At 40.4% G+C, this 20,860-nt stretch overlaps 2 protein-coding genes across 4 annotated transcripts in view; both read left to right on the forward strand.

Annotated features, from left to right (window-relative positions):
* Nucleotides 1-10,303, forward strand: LOC127416968 (aminopeptidase RNPEPL1-like). 2 transcript variants are annotated; one of them, XM_051656625.1, is made up of 11 exons: nt 1-957; nt 3,320-3,460; nt 3,646-3,797; nt 4,069-4,185; nt 4,495-4,730; nt 4,941-5,054; nt 5,361-5,473; nt 5,587-5,695; nt 5,931-6,155; nt 6,249-6,391; nt 8,789-10,303. In XM_051656625.1, exons 1-11 carry the CDS (start codon nt 496-498, stop codon nt 8,816-8,818), a joined length of 1,842 nt encoding a protein of 613 aa, XP_051512585.1. In that variant the 5' UTR covers nt 1-495; the 3' UTR covers nt 8,819-10,303. The 2 variants fall into 2 exon arrangements, with proteins under 2 accessions (XP_051512585.1, XP_051512584.1); XM_051656624.1 differs by having other exon boundaries at nt 4-957; nt 8,673-10,303.
* Nucleotides 10,304-12,063: 1,760 nt separating this feature from the next.
* Nucleotides 12,064-20,860, forward strand: part of LOC127416885 (segment polarity protein dishevelled homolog DVL-3-like) — a 55,163-nt gene continuing 46,366 nt past the window's right edge. For both annotated transcript variants that reach the window (XM_051656472.1, XM_051656473.1), the window contains exon 1: nt 12,064-12,508. In XM_051656472.1, coding sequence (XP_051512432.1) covers nt 12,348-12,508 — 161 coding nt within the window. In that variant the 5' untranslated portion in view covers nt 12,064-12,347. The remainder of the gene's footprint in view (nt 12,509-20,860) is intronic.

The following is a 20,860-nucleotide window of genomic DNA, read 5'->3' on the forward strand; positions in this document are numbered from 1 at the left end:
TTTCCTCCCCCGTTTATACTTCCTGTTTTCTAAGGGAGTCTCTTAACTCAGATCATTACTGCTCATCAGGGCTTAGCTATGCCTTTTTTCCTCTCCCGGTAGTTTTTTTTTTTTTTTAACCGATCTCTCGTGAGTCGTGGTCTCTCAAGACGTGAGCCGTATATCGACCGCGAGACATCAACACATATACTCCGCTTTAGATGGAGGTCGCGGGGCTCAACTCATTCGTGTCTACGACTGTGATGGATTTTACGTAGTTTTGTTCTTGTTGTTGTTTTTATGCATGTTTTTACTGCCTTCTTGGTCGTTTTATTTTAATTTCTCTCTTTCGGTTTCCTCCTCTGCCCACTGTCCGGCCTCGACCGCTCCTTTAACTAAAGTAACAATGTAACAAACTCGATCGCTCGTTCGTTTTATCTTCCGCCGAGCGCTTTCGCCGCTTTAAAGTTTGACGGTGTCGTCACGTCAACGCGTATTTATTCGCCAAACTTTACGATGGCCGAGCTGCAGCGGCCGACGCTGTGCTGCTGTCGGAAAGTGCTGACTGTGCCCGGTAAGTCCTGCGAGGGCGGCCGGAGTCTGGCTCACTGTCGCCTGGTGGACGTCGCGTCGGCGTCCAACTTCCACAGCTTTAAACTCCGACATTTCCATCTGGACCTCCACCTGAACTTCGCCATCAAGAGGATAATTGGGTGGCAGGTTCTGGAGCTCACACCCGTTCAGTCCGGTGTTCAGTCTCTCATTTTGGACACGCATCCTTCGCTATTAATTCATTCCGTGGACTGTAAGGTGCCCGGTGCCTCCGGTGCTCCTGATGTGTTTCTGTCGCTCACCTACAGAGTGGAGCCGTTCACCGATTACGGGTCCTCGCTGAACATCAGCCTCCCGGCCGTCGTGATCCGGCCACACCGGGCGTTCCGTGTCACCATACGCTACACCACCACAGACGGCCCTGCGGTAAGGTCAACACGGTGACAGCTGACAGACTGCCATTGACGCACGCTAATAATAACTTTATTGCACAGGACTATTGTACACAAAATTGGTGGTGGAGGTGTACAATTCAATTTCCACTCTATATAGTTAGGCAGTGAAGCCTTAATGATGATAATGACATCCATTACTTGTGTCACAGCTTTATTTTGCCAGGTTAAAGAGGTGTTTTGGGAAATGGGATTGTAATATGCCTATCCCAATTTAGACAGTTGCTTTGGTAAGGATAGAGAACGGTGACTGTACTGGACAGTTTGTGCTATTAATAGTACTGACCTCAGCCAGTCTAGTGACATTTCCCGTTAAGTAGATAACAAGTTATTCAGGACATGATTATGACTACATGGCATAATTATTGGAAAGGCTATGGTTACCATCGTTTAGTTTGGAATGGAAAATGGGTAGATATCTCTTAGGGCAAAAACAACCTGATTATTGTTAATTATTTATATTGTAACCTGTTCATTTCGTTGCCCGATTGCGCAGAGGTCAGTGACATTGCCAAGGGTGGGCAAATTAGACCCAGGCCCACTCAGAATATTAGAAATAATTTTTTGACTTCAATTATATATTTATAAATTAGTTTATAAAAATACATAAATTCTGCTTTTTGAAAGAATTGTTTCAATGTGCCACCTTTCTGTTGCCAAGGGTTCCATTGGTCGAAAATTTGGACCATCCATTTTTATCGAGGCCCACCCAAAGGTATTTTCCTAGCTACATCTTTGCTTTACAAAAATCTAGAGTTCTGGCAAATCCCAGTGGCAAAATTTGGCACTTATTATTTTTACATGCAAATGAGCTTTGCGGCAAACTCTTCGCTGTTGCCACTGATTTTCCATAGAAGTGTTTTCCAGTAGTGGCAACTGTCGATTGTTACCAAAGGTTAGCCGCAGGTTCAGCGCTACCGTTGAAGAGCTGCAAACTTCTGGCAATTTTGCAGCAAATTTACTGCATATTATCTGCCGCTTTGTCTCAAACAAACTATTTTTTGCAAGGGGAGGGTTCATTTTGAAGATTTCAATTCTCTTTTTACTCTTTCTCCGTGTTGTTATTCAGTTTTTATCACCCTGTTCAATCCTTGCAAAACACACACACTCTTACTTGCATACTGTAGTGTAATTTTAGTGGCAACACACACACACACACACGCACAACCAAGCATGGGCATTTGCAGCTACTCACCATTATGTGGGCATGTTACGTAATGGATGGGCAAGGAGGAGGCGGGAACCAGCAGAACAGTCAACGTAAACTTTAATGACATAAACTCAACTTAAAACAACATAAAACACATAGACACAGACACACACACACACAGCGGCTGCATGTGTCTGTCTCTCTCTCGAACTGGTGCCTCCGGCTCGTCTTTATCCCCCTCCTGGCTGATTAGCCCAATTCAGGGCCGGGCGTGTGTCCTCACGGCCCAGCCCTGCCCTCCTCCTCATTACACTCCTCCATCGCCCTGGCATGACGTACTCCCCTCCCTTCCTGGAGGGGTGGGGGGGGGTGTTGCCCTACCGGTGTGCCTGCTGGCAGGTCTTCCCCACCTTTCTGGAGCCCTGGGAGAGACGAGGGGAGGGAGAGGGTAGAGTGAAAGAGTGAGGCAGAGCGACAGACAGAGAGAGAGAGGAGAGAGAAAACTTGCTCGCCGATCCCCGGACATGCCGTCGCCTGGTCCTCAGCCACTCCTTCGCCCTCTGGCAGACGACAGCCGCTCCTCCCCGGGCGGACGGCAGCAAGTCCTCCGACCTCTGGCGGATGGAACTGCTCCTCCCCTTCCTGGTGGATGGCAGCAGTTCCTCCAACTCACGGTGGCCGGCAGGGACTCCTCCGTCCCCCGGCGGATGGCTGCGGCTCCTCCCCTGGCAGATGGCAGCGGCGAGGACTTCACGATAGCGCATCCCTCCTCCTTCCCAGGTTTCGGCACCAGTGTAACGAGTAAAGGATGGGCAAGGAGTAGGCGGGAACCGGCAGAACAGTCAACATGAACTTTAATGACATAAACTCAATTTAAAACTACATAAGACACACAGACGCACACACACAGCGGCCGTGTGTGTCTCTCTCTCTCCCGAACTGGCGCCTCCGGCTCGTCTTTATCCCCCTCCTGGCTGATTAGCCCGATTCAGGGCTGGGCGTGTGTCCTCACGGCCCCGCCCTCCTCCTCGTCACAGGGCATTTAAAGTACCAGTGACACTAAGCAAATTTGATTTATTACTTTAAGCTGCCTTAAAGCATTTGCACGTTCCTAGCTCTTGTCTTTTTTAGAGAATGTTAGTTAAAGTTTCTCCCTCACCTCATTATTCCCTTGTCCCTTCATCAGATCTGGTGGCTGGATGCAGAGTTGACATGCGGACAAACTCGTCCATTGGTCTTCACTCAGGGTCACTCTGTCTGCAATCGGTCATTCTTTCCTTGCTTTGACACGCCAACTGTCAAAAGCACCTACTCTGCAACTGTCCGTGTAAGTCTGTCTAATCGACTGCTCGGAACAACCAAAATAACTTTGTCCAAATTCTGTAGAAGTAGAGCTCAGTATTATTGCTGCTTCCTGTTTTATTTTTATTGTCATTGTGCACAGGATGTGCCATACATTTAAAAAAGATATCTTCCCCCTTACCCATGTGTTTGCAATCTGTATCATTTCAGGTACCAGAGGGTGTCACAGTGTTGATGAGTGCCTCAAGAAGTGCATACTCTAAACAGGGCAAGGTTTTCCAGTTCTCCATGGAGTACCCTGTCCCAGCCTACCTTGTTGCCCTGGTCGCAGGAGACCTTCAACATGCAGACATTGGGCCAAGGTGAATTTAAGTAGGGATAGAGTGTATCTTGTTTGGAAAACTGTGTAATTTGTGTTTTGGATGGTGATATGCTGATCCTCAGCCTGGGATGCTGGTGTGCAGGTTTGTTTTGATAAGGCTGCTTAACCACAGACAATTGGCTTGCCGGAAATTCATGCTGGTCTTTTAAGCCAACCTACATGACAAACATTGTCCTTGTAAGAGAGTGCAATATTTCCATTAGTGTATGATGCTTTACTTGGGCCACAGTCTCTTTGCTCTCTGCTCTCAGGAGTCGTGTGTGGGCTGAGCCTTGCATTCTGACTTGTGCAGTCAGTAAGCTAGGTGGCAGTGTGGAGCGCTGGCTCAATGTTGCAGAGGGGCTTTTTGGGCCTTATATTTGGGGAAGGTCAGTTCCTGTAATTAATTTTTCAGATTTGATCTGATATAGTGCTTAAGATTCTATTCTAAGGATGTTTATACACATTATCACATAAAATATGATTTGATGTTGATTTTATTTTATGAGTAGGAGCCAGGAGGTAATATATTCACATTCTAAATATTAAGATAGGAAACTTTGTAAATGCCCCTCATAAATGTTAAAAAATACCCCTGAAAGTCAAATCCAGGGGGCAATTATTGCCCCTTTATGGAAAAGTTAATTTCGGACATCAAAGGTCAGTGAGTATTCAGTCATCAACCTACCTCTTTACAGGTATGACATAGTGTTCCTTCCTCCTTCCTTCCCCATTGTTGCCATGGAGAACCCTTGTCTTACCTTCATCATTTCCTCCATACTTGAGAGTCAGGAATTTCTGCTGATTGACGTCATCCATGAAATTGCTCACGGCTGGTTTGGCAATGCTGTCACCAATGCTACCTGGGAAGAGATGTGGCTCAGTGAGGGTCTGGCCACTTATGCTCAGAGACGAATTACAACAGAGGCCTTTGGTATGCACATCCTCATTCATATCCTACATTCCGTTCATATAGAAATGCAGCACTATGTACTGTAGGCCTATGGTAAGCACACATGCACTCACGTTCATACTTTCGTAGAACATTGCCAATTGTAATGCGAGTGTTACAGTATGCCCTGACAAATGCGAACTTTCAATTAGCTGTTATTCATCCCTATCCCTGCTCACAATGTTGGTACAGGAGAAGCTTTCACCTGTCTTGAGACTGTGTTCCGTTTAGATGCTCTTCACAGACAGATGCGTCTTCTTGGAGATAACAACCCTGTCAGTAAGCTGCAGGCAAAATTTGAGCCAGGTACAGTCCTTTTAACCATATCCAGCTTTTGTATGTGTTTTGTAGTATTTTTGGTTTGGCACATTGTGCTTTCTCCCTACACCTGAAATACCTTTGTGGTACACACAGTCCTTTAAAAATGTACTTCTAAAAATTACTTGTGATTCATCATTACTAAGACAAAAGCAAGGAAAATCCTTATTTGCAAAGTTCAGTCTGTCTGGAATTTTTCTTTTCTATGTATTTATAAAGTTCTTGTAAAGTGTCAAACAAATGCATTGTGGGTCTGGGTACCATGTCATATATTTTCCTTCTCTTTCTCCACAGGTGTAAACCCCAGCAGTCTAATGAACCTTTTCACTTATGAGAAAGGCTTCTGCTTTGTTTCTTACCTCTCACAGCTGTGTGGTGACATCAAGACATTTGACAGTTTCCTTAGGGTGAGAAACACACCAAACAATCACAACACATTCAGTAAATGATACATGCCTCGAAATGCATAAGACACACTTATACCTATTTTTTCTGGATCCTTCCACCCTGCGTTGTGTAGGCTTACATTGAGAAGTTCAGGTTCAGCAGTGTCGTCGCTCAGGATCTGTTGGACTTCTTTCTTGGCTTCTTCCCTGAGCTGAAGGAGAGCTGCGTCGCTCAACGAGAGGGTGAGTTGTGGCAACTTATTCGCACCCACAGAATGAGAGATGATGATTAACCACACAGATACTTACTCATCTCGCTGTGCTCCATTTGTGCTCTGTTAGAAATTTCCCTGTTGAGCCAGTCATAACACACAGCAAGGGGTCAAAGCAACATTAACAGTGTGAGAGTCTAAATAAATAGAAACGTGACACTTATTTCCCTTCTTCTACCTTCCTTTTTGTCTCTACTCTTGCTCAGGCCTGGAATTTGAACGTTGGCTAAACGGCTGTGGTCCTCCGTTATGTGAACCAGATCTCTCGGCGGGTGGGGCTCTAACAGGTCCTGTCCAACATTTGTGTGACCTCTGGGGCACCGATGCCCCTGACCCCCAGGTGATTGCAAACTTTGACCTCTCCACCTGGAGCACCTTCCAGACTGTCCTCTTCCTGGATCGACTTCTTGACCGCTCACCTCTGCCTCAAGGTAGTCCACCCTCCAATTTATGTGCATTGTTGGGTGTTCCTTTGATGTCTGACATTTGTTCACTTGTAATGTGAAATATGATTGGCTGTTCAGAGGTGATGAGCCTTCTGTCAAGCTGCTACTCTGCATTGTTGGATGACATGAACGCTGAAGTCCAGATTCGATGGCTGCAGATCGTAGTGCGGAACAGCTTTTATCCCGATCTGCCTCGAGTTCGCAGCTTCTTGCATAAACACGTGAGTTAATGAAGTATTGTAATTGAAGTGCCTCTTGGACTGCAGCTGAGTGAACATTCATTAAGCATCTCCATATTGCTTGATAGAGAACTGTGAGAGGGCACAAACATACTTTGAGTTTGTTGAGAGGAAGACAGTGAAAGTAAATCGGGACAATTAAAAGGACCTGGGTATAATGTGTTTCAGTGAGTTAAGTGCAACTTTAATACATCCCTGTCTACTCGCTTTTTTTTGCTCCTTCACTCAGTATGAACTGTATGAGTGAAATTAAAAGTATTAGTTTTGCTTTCTTTAAAGGGCAATTCAACATTCCAGTGTTTCTAATAAACACTCTGCTAGACTTTTGCTATTAACTGCCAATGGCGTCATACCTCTTTTCAAAAATGAGTGCTTAATCACAACCAGTTTGGCTGGTTTCTTCTTTGACATTATCAGAAGCATTCTGTATTGATTACTGTTTTCCAAAATATAGACAATTAACAGAGCTAGGCATGGGTACAGTTAAACTATAATGACTGTACTCGTCATAAATTGTCAGATTTGACCAAAATCAGTCATCTATACATGTAAGACGTTTTTTATTTATTTTTATTATAAACCTCCTAAATGAAGTTATAAAACAGACTGAACTCAAAATTCAGTCAAGCTCAAAGCATTCGATACCACAACAAAATAGGTAATATGCTTTTGAACACACTCCTTTAGCTCATTTGACTAAGTTAAAAGTATCAATGTAAATAATAAATTAAAAGAATTGCATGTTTCCTTGAATTGTTTCTCAATTAAGTAAAAATTGCTTTGTTTTAGTTTTTTGTAGGACCCTATAAAATTAGTTTTCTAATTATTTTTTACCCAAATCCCCAAATACACTGATTTCCGTTCCATGTTTTAAAGTTTAATTCAATTTCATAATCAAAATGGTGTCTAATCAAATGAATTAATAAAACTTTAATCAACTGAGAATAGTACAATTGCTTTTTAACATACCATTGCATTTTTTTAATCAAATGAAGCGCATCAGTAAAGATCCTCAAACACAACATTGGTCTTATTTTTGTCAAAGTACTGCACAACAGCATCACATTCTAAATAAAAACATTTGATGAGACTCCTATTCAGTTAGTAGAGCACTCTTGCTTGTTACATGTTTAATTATAATTATAATAATTGTAACAGTAAATATTACGTTATGTACAGTAGTAATATATTTCCATCACAGTTTCTTCAATTTCACATGTCAAGCTTTTTTTTTAATCAAGCTTTTATTTTGTACAGGAAGACTTTTCCGTTTTCTGTGTTTTTGAGTGTAGTTTCACACGTTATATAGCTTAGTGCGATTATTAAAGCACAAAATGCTGCAATTTTATTATACAGATATACAGTCTGCAGGTGCTGCGTGCGTCACACTGAATGAGCACTCCTTTCTGTCATCTGCTACAAGCACCGGTTAGTCCTGCCACTAGCTGCTGCATTGGTTCTATGCCAACTAGTCGTGCATCACATGATTTGAGTCCTCTACAAACTTTGTTCTGTGTATTTGCATGCAGATATATTTGTAAATACGCTAAAGTGCAAATAATGTGAACATTTAAGTGGACATTTAAAGTGATCATTTTCAAAGAAACCAAAATTCTTGTGACGCACCCTAAAACCAATCAAGAATATATAGGGACATGACTTTTGAACTGTTTGTGACATGGAGAGAAAGGAATGAAACCGCACATATACCATGTACAGTAAAGATGGTAAAAATGAAAATGGTTTTCTTTATTGTATTTTATTTGTCAAATTGCCAGACATTATTTGGAATTATGTGTCAGTGTTTTTAAAATGTGGAAAATTGTAGGTTAATGCAACCTCTGAGTGATTTACATAAGGTAAACATTTACCCGCTGATTAGTCAGCTACTTTTCTGGGTGACTTGTTGACTAGTAAAAATTAGTAGTCATGCAAGTCTTACAGTAGTTTGACTAGTACATGCAGGTACTCAGTACCAGTCCTAGCCATTTGGAGCCCTAAGCAAAAATTTGTGTACACAACTTTTAATGTCTTTGGCAATGTGGGGGCCTTAAGCAACTTGCATAGTTTGCCTATAGGGAGGACCGGCACTGCAGGTACTGTGCAGTGTTTTGTTAACGTTTTCACTGCAGCATTTTGACTTGACCTTGTACTCATGTGCTGTTTTAAGAGTAGGCCATTGTATTTATAGAAAATAAGTTTTATCTTGTCTACCTTAGCACTGGGAAGTTGTAAACTATTCCTTTCCCTCTTGGCTTTCCAGACCTCACGGATGTACACTGTGCCCTTGTATGAGGATCTGTGTGGTGGAGTGATGAAGTGTTTTGCCGTGGAGGTATTTTATCAAACTCAGGCCTGTTTGCACCCTAATCTACGCAGGACTCTTCAGCAGATACTGTTCCAAAGTAGTGCCCTCAACACCAGCACATCCCCTTCTCTGCTCACATCTTCACCTTCCGCCCCCTCCTCGCCCACGGACTCACCACCCACCAATGGGACCATCGCACTGCGAGATGTCAATGTGTCCGCTTGAATTCAAAACAGTACTGGAAGCATCTGTGGAGAAGCCGAAGAATTGAGCTGAAACCAGTAGGGACTGAACAGGACTTGAACTCCCTGGCTGACACTCTCTCCAACACTGGGATGTCTTTTTAAAAATGCAGACACTGATATTCATAAGCTAAAAAAAAAAGCTGCTCAGGGTTGTGGAACAAAGTTGAGGACTGATGTCATGTATCTTGTATATGAGGTTGAGGCCTATTATGCCACGATCCGAGAGTTTGTGTGTGCTCGCACTAATGGATAAAGGTATGTCTGTATTTAGGAAAATGGTTGCCATTTGTAAGCCATTAACATTTTGAGTGCGTGTGAATGTGTGTCTTTGTTAATTTGTGTGGGTGTTCTGCATATGTTCCTCTGGCCTTTGCACATCATCTAATTTGTTGTGTTTGCATTCATGATCCATTTATTTGTTCTCCAAAACAACTGAGGAATCAAGTAGAGGACTTGACGAGATTTCCAAGAATCTCAATTGCATTAATTAATGCAGAAGTGTTCTGTGGAGGACCAATCCCTTGTGAGTCCCCTTCCCTTACAGTGTTAGAGAACTGTCATGAATGCACATTTCTACTCGTTACCCAAAAATGGCCTGATGAAGACCCTACTTCACACATTCTCAGCCTTTGATAAATGGACTGTTTCCTTTTCATTTAATTCTACTAACTGGAATTTGTTTCTCACCCTTCTCTTTCCTGGTGCTAACCCCTCAGCGTTGAGTCTCAGGGATATCAAGACAGAAGAGGTGGAGACATGTTAGTGCCTTTCAAAGCTTTAACCACTGGGTGTTTTTAACACTGCTGTCTACATAGCCTGTATTTGTTATTTGAGCCATACTTGGGTGACGTTGGTGACCATCATCCTAGAAAACGTACAACATGTGTTAGATGTTCTTTTCAGGAAATGAGACTCTGTGGTAAGATGATTGTTTTTCATGAAAGCGATGTGTTTCACTACTTTTAATTTTTGTTAATCAGTGTATTTCCCTTTAATTAGTAATTGAGAAGAAAGCAACAGTTTGATTTGTGAAAATGCAGTGAGTTATTTTGGGGCTCAGGGTGGAGTTTCAGGTGGGCAGATCCACGCTGATCATCATTGGCCTTAATGACCAGAACAAAGGTGACTGGTCAAATTTTATAGGTAGTACTGTAAATGAAATCTGTGTGCAGTTTGTGTTATGTCTGAGGTTCCCACCTTGGAATTCATCTTCTTGCATCAGAGGTCATATGACACACTCATCAGCAAGTGAAATAGGTTTGTTAAATTATAGAACCATGGCTATTGTGACTTGAAGATTTAAACAATGTGTGGCCAAAATAAAAATGTTTTCCCACCTAATCTGAGAAAATGTCTTGCTGATTTTTCAGTGAGTGCAATGCTGTTTCAGTCACACACTGCTTCTTGACATTTGTTAAAGTTGCAATTGTTTACTTTAGTTATACTAACTTAGGTAATCATTTTGACAGGAATGCTACAGATCCTACTAAATTGTCTATTGGGCATGCATCCACCCTACTAGTAGATGTTATTGGTCTGTGTGTGAGGAAAATTTCCATGTGGTATTCAAGGCATGATCACATTTTAATATTATAGCCAAAAGCAACTTTTGCATGAAAATGTTAACTTTGTGTATCAGAAAATATTAATATTATGAATGGAGCTACTCAGCCATGATGTCAATCTGTAGGTGAACCCAGAAGGTAAATTCGCCTTCTTTCAGGAATTTACTATGGGTTTTTATAATGGGGGGTTTTCAATTTTATGAGGAAAATAAGGTCTGTGCTTAACATTACTTTAAGATACTTGGACATTTTGTTTTACAACATAAATTAGGCATAGTCATACCTCAAAAGTGAATTTCGAAGCTGCAGTATCTATAAAAAAATAAAAAAGGAAAAAAAAGTAGTTGCTAGATAAGGAGTACAAATACCACAAACATGTGAGTGTATGTGCCTGACGAAAGGGAAAAAACCGAAGTAGTTTTTATCTAGCAACCTGTTAGCAACATACTTAAAAAAAAAATAAAAAACGGAAGATTTAAAATTCACGTTTTGGGTATGACTGGGTGCACTATATGTTGTAAAACAACACGTCCAAGTATCTTCAAGTATTGTTTACCACAGAACTTCCATTATAAAAACACATTCACTCTTAAATCGCTCTCAGCATACTGACGGTCGATGTTTGCTTATCCATATCTTAAAGGTGCCTGTCTCTAAGCAACCTTCCATTTCTGTGAGTGACTCTGGCAGCTACTGTTCGTTAAGTAACTGTCAGCTCGCGCCAATTATGAAAGTGGGCGGGATTATATAACGTCAGTAGTATTTGGAACCGCGAGATTTAAAAAGGTATGCTTTGCATAAAGAAATGAAACCTATATTTAGCACCATTAAGATTTTTTTATTTTATTTTATTTATTTATTTGCATTGCATTGCATTGCAGTTAAGCACATTTCCGGCAAAAAAAAAAAAAAAAAAATCTCCTTACTCTATTGCCACCAACTGGAAAAAATGCCGTGTACGTGTCAGGTTTTGTGTGATGAAAAGTGAACACTATAAACAAACCCTGACATGTGTGACATCAAGTAGACCACGTCAAACATGCGATTCTATTAAAATAAATAAATAAATAAAATAAAAAAATAAAAAATTAAAGCCATGAAATCTTTTCATGTGCTCCTCCAGAGGTCCTTCTGCGCACCGCGGTGGAAACCGCTGTGATAAACAACTGTGTAGGAATAATGTTGTCCTCTAGAGAGCGTCAGTGGCACACTAATAAATCATTGTTCTCCGTTCTCTTCAAGTAGTTCCAGTATAAATCAACGACTTATTCAAGCACAAATTGGTTGCATTACAAACGCACATCCCCCCCAAAATAAGAATTACTGAAAATATTTTAATAAAAAAACCACTCAGTTTGCACGCAGTCAAAACGAGTTATTTTAGTATATATTATTTTAAGTAATTGAGATGCTTCGTGCCTAGAACCAAGAGCAGAAATAAGACCAGAAGAATAAACTCGTCCTGTAGAGGGAGCGCAGTGGTAAATCGATAGGAGGGGCTATCTCACATCGGCCGACAGTTGTTTCCATAGGACAGAGAGGAGGAAAAAGCAACAGTATTCATAGGGAGTACAGTGCGAACCGACCTGTACGGTTTTGTTGCTTTATACTGGAAATAAATCGCCGAGGACCATCTATTATATATATAATCATACCATTAGATAGATTTGTATTGCACACGTCCGCAAGGATACTCAGTAATTGGGTTATTGTCACTGACAGAAGAGCGCGCGCAGAGGTTGCGGGTGGACAGGAGCGCTCAGCGGTGGAAGCGGCTGTGGGGCTGATGCACGCGGCCTGTCCCTCAGCAGCGGCCCGCCATGGCGGAGACCAAGATCATCTATCACCTCGACGAGCAGGAGACTCCCTACCTCATCAAACTACCCATCCCCGCGGAAAGCGTCACTCTCGCCGACTTCAAAAATGTCCTCAATAAACCCAACTACAAATTTTTCTTCAAATCTATGGACGATGATTTCGGGTAAGGCACAATATGAATGTGAAAATACAGAAAACCCCCTTTGTATTTGTATCGTCCGTTGTTTCTGTCAGTGAGTATCGTTACCTCAGACCGTCCACTTTTAACGGCTTTATTTGGGTAACGTCATTTCGTTTGTTTTCTGGCTACTCGCAAATGCCTCATCGGTTTCTCTCACACAGCCTTAGAAAACCAACTCAGCTGTGTGTATTAATAGTGTTTTCATGCTATTTTAAACGCTATATGAATACGCAGGTAATACACGGTAGTTCGTTGCACATATACTCGGTGATCTTCTACATCAGAGTCAGTGTGAATGGGAGGAGGCTTTATTATGTGCTTTGACGGTCAAAGTCTGAGATTTGTTTTTCTTTGAAATTAAGAGTCATGTTTTTTTTGTTTTTTTGTGACAGACCAGGTGTGAACCCATAAGCCACGCCGAGTTATAATTAGAGAATACTTTACAGTATTATTGAAATACAACATATTTAATGTTTATATAATGAAATACAATAGCAATAACAATGTGTAATTACAAGTAATTGCATGATTACAAGTCCTTGCTACTCATTCTTATTACTCAGCACTTGTTCATGTAATGACACTGTAACATGAACACTGTGATGTAAAGTGTGATCGAAGAAGCATCTGTTGGGTTTAGTCACTCGCTAGTTGGGAATATGTCTTCTTTTAGGGTTCCCACGGTCATGGAAAACCTGGAAATTTTAGGAAATTAAAAAATTGTGATTTCCAGGCCTGGATAAGTCATGAAAATGACTAAAATCTTCATTTTTTTAAGCTATAATATATATATATATATATATATATATATATATATATATATATATATATATATATACACACACACACACACACAGTACTTTAGGCACTTGTGAAAAATGTTGCATAGTGAGGATGTCTTCAAAAATAATGACATAAATAGTTTTCATTTATCAATTAATGTCATACAAAGTCCAGTAAACATAAAAAAGCTAAATCAATATTTGGTGTGACCACCTTTGCCATTAAAACAGCACCAATTCTCCAGGTACACCTGGACACAGTTTTTCTTGGTTGTTGGCAGATAGGATGTTCCAAGCTTCTTGGAGAATTCAACACATCTATCTATCTATCTGTTTAGACTGTCTCAATTGCTTCTGTCTCTTCATGTAATCTCAGACTGACACAGTGTTCAGTGGGGGTCTTTGTGGGGGCCATGAGATCTGTTGCAGGGCTCCCTGTTCTTCTATTCTAATCTTTTCTATTTGCAAAAGTAATATTTGGGAGTGTAACATTTATATTTCCTATTGACACACTAAAGCTGAAGATATAAATAACCATCTTAAGACAAATGCTTTTGTGAAACATCTTATGTGCCTAAGACTTTTGCACAGTACTGTATATATTTTTTATAGTCCAGCTATAAAATAGCTTGCCAGATAGAATTTTTTCTTCTATAAAAGGATTTAAAAAAAAAAAATGTAAATAATGAAAATTCGTTGAGACAGAGAAATTAACCTTTCTGGTTTAAACGCTTTTATCGCCTCTGATGCAATCAAAAAATAATTCGTTCATTCCTATATATCTCGCCTAACTCAAGACCATTTATTTTTAACATGGTGCTGTTTCGATGCTACAGTGTTTATAAAAGTAGCTGGCTGCGTATTTAGATGGAAATGTTTAAAATCACTTAGATCTGTGTACTAACCCCAATAACAGCAGATAAAGTGTTGTATCATAGGCTGCGTCCGAATATTCATACTTCCGTACTAAATACAGTAGTATGCCAAAAACAGTATGCCAATGGAGTAGGATGTCCGAATCTTCATAAAAGAGTATGTGAGAAATACCCGGATGACCTGCTATTTCCTGCAAGATTCTGAAGTGCGGATCAACTGGACACTATACTATCCCATAATCCCTCAGGAGCTGAGGAGACGTCATGGTCAAAACACTGGATTTAAAAAAACGACGGAGAACCGTGAGTCAGAATGCTCTTTTCAACTGTAAGTGATATATACCAAGAAAGTTGTTAATTGTGCTTAAATGGGGCTGTTTTAATAAAACCAGAGTAGATTATTTCCACGGTTGTTGTACTTACATAATATATTTCGGTCACGGGTCAATGCCCACGTCCCCGGATGAAGTATGTCCAGAATCTATTCATACTACTCGCATGCATACCTAAAAACATACTGTTTTACCGGCTGAGAACCGCATCCTTCGTTAAATATAGTGCAGTATGACACTACGCGGTCTTGGACGCATGGATGGTCTCTCCTGCTTATGTGGGATAAAGTAAACTTTAGTGCTTTACTGCACCACTCAAATGAAGCATCTGAGGTCTGGAATGCTGACTTGGAAACAGCGGAACACTCGGGAATCATGTTCGCTGATCCTCAGAGCAGATTTCCACAGTCACTGTGTCACCCACAAAGAACAGTGTCATGTTGCTAAATTCGATCATGTGATCTGCTTTTTGTTTGCTTTTGTTGGCATGCTCGAGGGTTTTCCTTTTGAAGCCAAGCTACACAAACCTCCTCACACACCCACAAACGCATCCACCACCTCCAAAACAGGACACTCCTAATCATTTTTTTTAAATCCACATTGCTTGTTTGTGTCAAAGTACTGTCCAAACCAGCTCGTCAAGGTGAATAGCCAGTCATTGTTCCTTGCCCTTGGCATAATCATTTCCAGACTTTCCACCACCAGGGCATTATACAAAACAGTCCTGCTTGTTTCATGCCTGTTACTGCGTGCGATTCCAAATCAAAACATTGGCTGACTTAATCTCAGTGACCTGGAACAACAGGCAAACTAAGTGAAGCAAGATTAACGACAGTGATATTGATATCATCTAATCTGACAGTAGTACATTGTTGTTAAAGCTTCTGCATTACAACATGTGTGATCAGGATGTACCTAACTAATTGCCAAGTATGACTTGTTTCAGATTTGATTCTGAAAATCAGCTTATGAATCCCACAGTTTGTTTTTCCAGTTGCGTTCTCACATGTGGCAAGACCAACCTGTTCTCGTAGAAACACATTACTATACCTACATTTTTGCAAAAATGATTTTAGCGTGGCTTGTTGTACATATCACGGCACTTTCCTGGAGAAATAAATAGGGCTGGGTAAAAACAGATTTTCCAATGCATCACAATCTTCATTTGAACGATCTTGATATCTGTTCTTAAATCCTAAAATCAATCTGTTTGGCAACCCTCTACAATGTGAGTAAATCACTTGCATGTGTGATAAAATTTGGTATTGGCTCCGATACTGACGTCTCAACTGGATCAGGTATCGGTCTGGTGAGCCAGATCCAAATCTGATTCTGTGTGTTAGTCATGGTCTTTACCGTCAAGTTCCAAAAATGGCATAAAAGAACCATAAAAGCACCATTAAGGTAGTCCATATGACTCGTACATTTTATTTAAAGTCTCTTGAAGACATACGAAAGCTTTCTGAGTCTCAAAACAGTGTTTTTAATAAATAAATACATAGTCTGCATGCGCAGCCTTCTTCAATAAATTATTATTAAATTATTGGGTATTATTATAATTTATGTATTATTATTATAATACATTTATAATTATTATACATTTATAATCTAACTATTTTTATATATACCTTTTATAAAATAAATGTAAAAGTGGACTGAAGTCCTATTACAACTGAAGTGAACAAAAAAGAGGTCTGAATCCAGATACAAGATGAAAAATAGAGAAGGAATATAATATTCAAAGAGAACTGGCTTCTTTTCTACTGAAGACTTTCACTTGAATTACTGTTAATTTTGCTGCTGCATTATCCAGTATTGCTATTTACATTATTACAGTATTATTATTATTATCCATTATTAGACTATTGGACTAAGTAGACTAAAGGTTTTCATAAAAGCTACACGTTTTTATGTAATCATTTTTTCTCTATTTTATAATGAAATAATGTGCAGTTAGATGTTTGTGTTTCTTAACATACAAAAGAGTACCCCAATCAGTTCCACATAGTGAGGTATACAGTAGAAGTTAGAAGTTAGAAACTGATTAAGAAAAAAACATCACTGGTATCGGATCGGTATCGGCCGATACTAAGAGTTCAGGTAATGGCATCAAATTGGGAGAGAAAAAATGGTATCAGTGCATCCCTAGTGATTCAGCAGTGGCTGGTATTTTCAGATTTCACTCACCGACGTTTGAGTAGGATAGTCTTGAAGAAGTTTAGCACCAAGATCCTTTCACTGTGTGTTGAGAGTAGAAGTTTGATTATGTGCTCAAAACACTTCTCCGAGACCCTCGCTCAACAGCTGCTAAAGATGCAGTACCGGTTTAGCACTTGTTCTACGTACTACAGATGTGCGAGACTTGTCGACTAACGGTTCTGATGCTGCTAGTCGACACTGAAATTACTTGTCAGATAATACAGTATTTCCCCCATTAAATTGTTCAACATTTTTACACATTTACCTTTGGGTTTATATTTTTACAGAGGCTGCGCTTTAATTACTGTCATGTTAATGTTACACATTTTAAATATAATTAATAATACAATATTATTTAAAAAAAGAGGACATCTGAAACAGTTACAGAGTTTCATTTCACCTCAGGATGCGCGTGCTTCTTTCCTCTCACTCGCGGCGTGCGCAGGAAAATGTCCTCACTAGACAAGAAAACTCAGCAAAGTAGCTGTGAAATCAATTCGGTGGTGGTGTGGGTAGCGGATTTACAAAACGTTGGGTTCGAATCTGTGCGTGCTTGTAAGTTATTTTTCCACTGATTGGGCTTTTTCAAGCGCAGGATAGTCGCCTTAGGTGAGTCAAGTCCCGTCTTTCTCCAGACCATGTTTACGTGTTAATTTTGCTCATCAAAAAATGCTTTTGAGTAAGTAGCCTAGAAAATGGCTGTTTTAGACAAGGAATGCCATTTTTTAATCTGCTGATTAAGAAGGCTATTTTCAACGAGGTGCCGACTGCTTAATCTTTTATTCTGTGTGCACGTCATGTTTAGAATTCATTAGGTTTATTGTAGACTACATACAGGCCTATTTTTTCTATCCTAGAGTTTTTGTTTTAATATGTTAAGTAACTTTTACTTGGTAAATTCCATTTAGAACAGACTATTAGGGTTGCTCTATTGGTCCTGCACTATTCATTGTTTTCAATAAATAAACCTGTATTCGCTAAATGTGAATGCGTGTCATGTTCTATATTTAATGTGCAATGATGAAAATGCAAGGTGAGCAAGTTGCAGATAAATACCCCTTTTCAGCATAATTTAGTATTGGATTTGGAATAGATTAAGTATTTTTTTCTCCCCAATTTGGAATGCCCAATTCCCAATGCGCTCTAAGTCTTCGTGGTGGCATAGTGACTTGCCTCAATGTGGGTGGCGGAGGATGAATCTCAGTTGCCTCCGTGTCTGAGACCACCAACCAGCATCTTATCACGTGGCTTGTTGAGTGCGTTACCGCAGAGACAGCGCATGTGGAGGCTTCACGCCATCCACCGCGGCATCCACACACAACTCACCACGTGCCCCACCGAGAGTGAACCACATTATAGTGACCACGAGGAGGTTACCCCATGTGACTCTACCCTCCCTAGCAACTGGGCCAATTGTGGTTGCTTAGGAGACCTGGCTGGAGTCACTCAGCACACCCTGGGATTTGAACTCACGAACTTCAGGGGTGGTAGCCAGCATCTTTACTCGCTGAGCTACCCAGGCCCCCAGATTAAGTATTTTAAATGGGTCACATATACAAATTTTAATCATATTTATTGATGGAATTCAGGATTTGTACATTTTAAAAAACCTCAAATGTGACCAAAATGATGGAAAAACTGATTATGAGAGAACATTTTTAAATTTAAGATTTTTGTAATGTACCTAGTTAGTAGGTCCCCTGTATAATTAATGGCATTAGCTGAGAGATTATTATTGAAATATACCCATCGGAATCAAATCAAAATCGGAATTGATTTGAATCGAATTAAGAGCCTGTGAATCAGAAGTAAATATGGAAATCCAGATTTCCCAGCCATTATGCATTACATAACTAACAACTTAATTTACAAGCTTGTCCGTGCGCAATCAAATTTCGCGATAGCTCAACTAATAGAGTGTTGTACTTGCAATGCAAAACAATTGTTTACGAGTTCTGAAGAGCACAAGGGTCGCACATGATCTGACAGTGTCAAGCACCAGAAAATGACATGGTTGCTTCAGCAATTTAGTTTTTATCTCACATTTGCTTTTTATGACACTATCGGTTAGGTTTAGGTGTAAGATTTAAGGTAAGGAGGTGGGTTTTGTTCTTGTTTGGGAGAAAATTTAAAAAACTTTTAGCACCACTCAGTGAACATGTCACCTCGGAACTGCCGTGGTATGTGTAAGAACACACGTAATATAATTTTGTAAACATCTCACAGTCAAGTGATTTTCATGAGATCAGGCTCGCCAAGAACATTTGAGTCAATGAAAATGTACAGGAACACCTTCAGAAAGTTTTAATGGCAAGAAGACTGGGGAGTTGAGCTCTTCGTTTTAAAGCCATTGTTTGTGAAATTGTTGCATGGCAAGGTGTCTGAGTTTCAAGTACTTTTATGGCTTATGCTGTAAAAAAGCAGATTTATTTGATTGAGTTTGAGTTAATGACAGGCTGTATGTCTTTATCAGTGAGTCTGATTTCTTCCTTCATGTTGTTTGTATCTCTGTGGCTGAGTTCGGAATTGCATACTACCATACTACTCATATTATTTCTGCCATAGACACAAATGGCAGATGTAGTAAGAGTAGTACTGGGTAGTATGCCATTCTGAACTCAGCCTCTCTCTCAGAGACACACACACACACACACACACACCCACAGCTTCATGCTTCACTGAAAGATGTAATTTATGATCACAGAATGCCAGCAGTAAATTTGATCCTGTCAGGCTACTATTTAACCCTCCATGTAAACACACATACACATATGCATACACAGACAACAACACACTCTCTCCCTCTCTACAGTGCTGGATCTGTCTACATGGTGACTTCATCTAGTGGCAGGAACGTGTCATGACGGCGGGGCTCACATCATATTGCGTGACTTTTTGATAAAGTTGATCTCACTGCAGTCGTTATGTCACCAGTTCATGGAAGAGATCATAATTAATGTTCCATAAGAAACTGGCATTGGTGGGAAGATCTTGTCAAGTACAAAAAGGGCTAATAGGTTTTCATGTAGGTAGATTTAGTGTAGGAATACGTAGAGTGTGTAGTGGTTATACATTGCTACTGTTTGTGCACTGTGTTTGTGACAGCTTCTCTCATGGGTCTCTCTCATAACAGCTGCAGGACCAGTAAGGCCATTAGCATCATGATTATCATTATAGTACACACTTGCACACAGTCATTTCACAAACAGATGCAGGATCCTGCCACTGAAAAGCTGGACACTGGTGAAACACTGCATTAGAAATGGAGATGCACAGGGTATTGAGTTCATTATACGGCATTCATCTAATCATAAGATGCAGCTGTTTTCTGTTTATATCTATAATCAGGGTGAATTATTATTTGAAAAGCAAGTCTTTTTGAAAAGAAAATAAAGAGTTTGTTCTATGTACACACTGCAGCTAAATTCGGTTGTCAGTTCAACTTTTAGTGCTTAATCCTGTTCTGTATCACACAGTTCGGTGAGTGACAACCGCATTCTACAACCGAATTAACTTTCGAAAACTTCAGGTAGTGACAACCACATTTTCAGAAATTCCACGTAGTGAGTACGAAACCAAACTGAACAGCTACTGTAGTTGTTAATGATGTGATCGATAGTGCGTGAGAGTTGTTTCTGTCTTCTCCTGGTGTAAATCAAGTAAACAGAGGTGTGTGTCTTCATTCACATATTCCAGTCTCTCTGCAGTGTACTTTCTCTCACCAGCCATGCGGTCTCGGGGTAACCCGTACATTACAGTCCGGAGAGAGCACGTGCACTGTTAAACCACAGCCGCTTAGATGTGCAGTTCATAAACAAAATATTCTGTCAACGGCAGCTTACTAAACATTGTCAGATGATAATACGTCTCTGGTGGATAATCTTTTTGCTCAAAAATAGCGAGCACAAAACAGGTTAAGCTGGTGGCATTCATGGTGATCACTTGTCCATCATCGCAATTGCAGGAGTCAGTCCTGTATTCCGCACACACACATGGAATAAAAATTTAGGGGATTCGCTCCCGCATTTAAATGCGGTTGTCACTCCCGAAACTTTGTAGTGTGCACGTGGCCATATTGGAGCTCAGAGCTCCACCCAGACATTTATGGAAACTAAGCTGCAAAACGGGTGATTCAGTAATGGTCAT

This window comes from Myxocyprinus asiaticus, chromosome 26 (genome assembly GCF_019703515.2).
Source record: "Myxocyprinus asiaticus isolate MX2 ecotype Aquarium Trade chromosome 26, UBuf_Myxa_2, whole genome shotgun sequence".
Lineage (NCBI taxonomy): Eukaryota > Metazoa > Chordata > Actinopteri > Cypriniformes > Catostomidae > Myxocyprinus > Myxocyprinus asiaticus.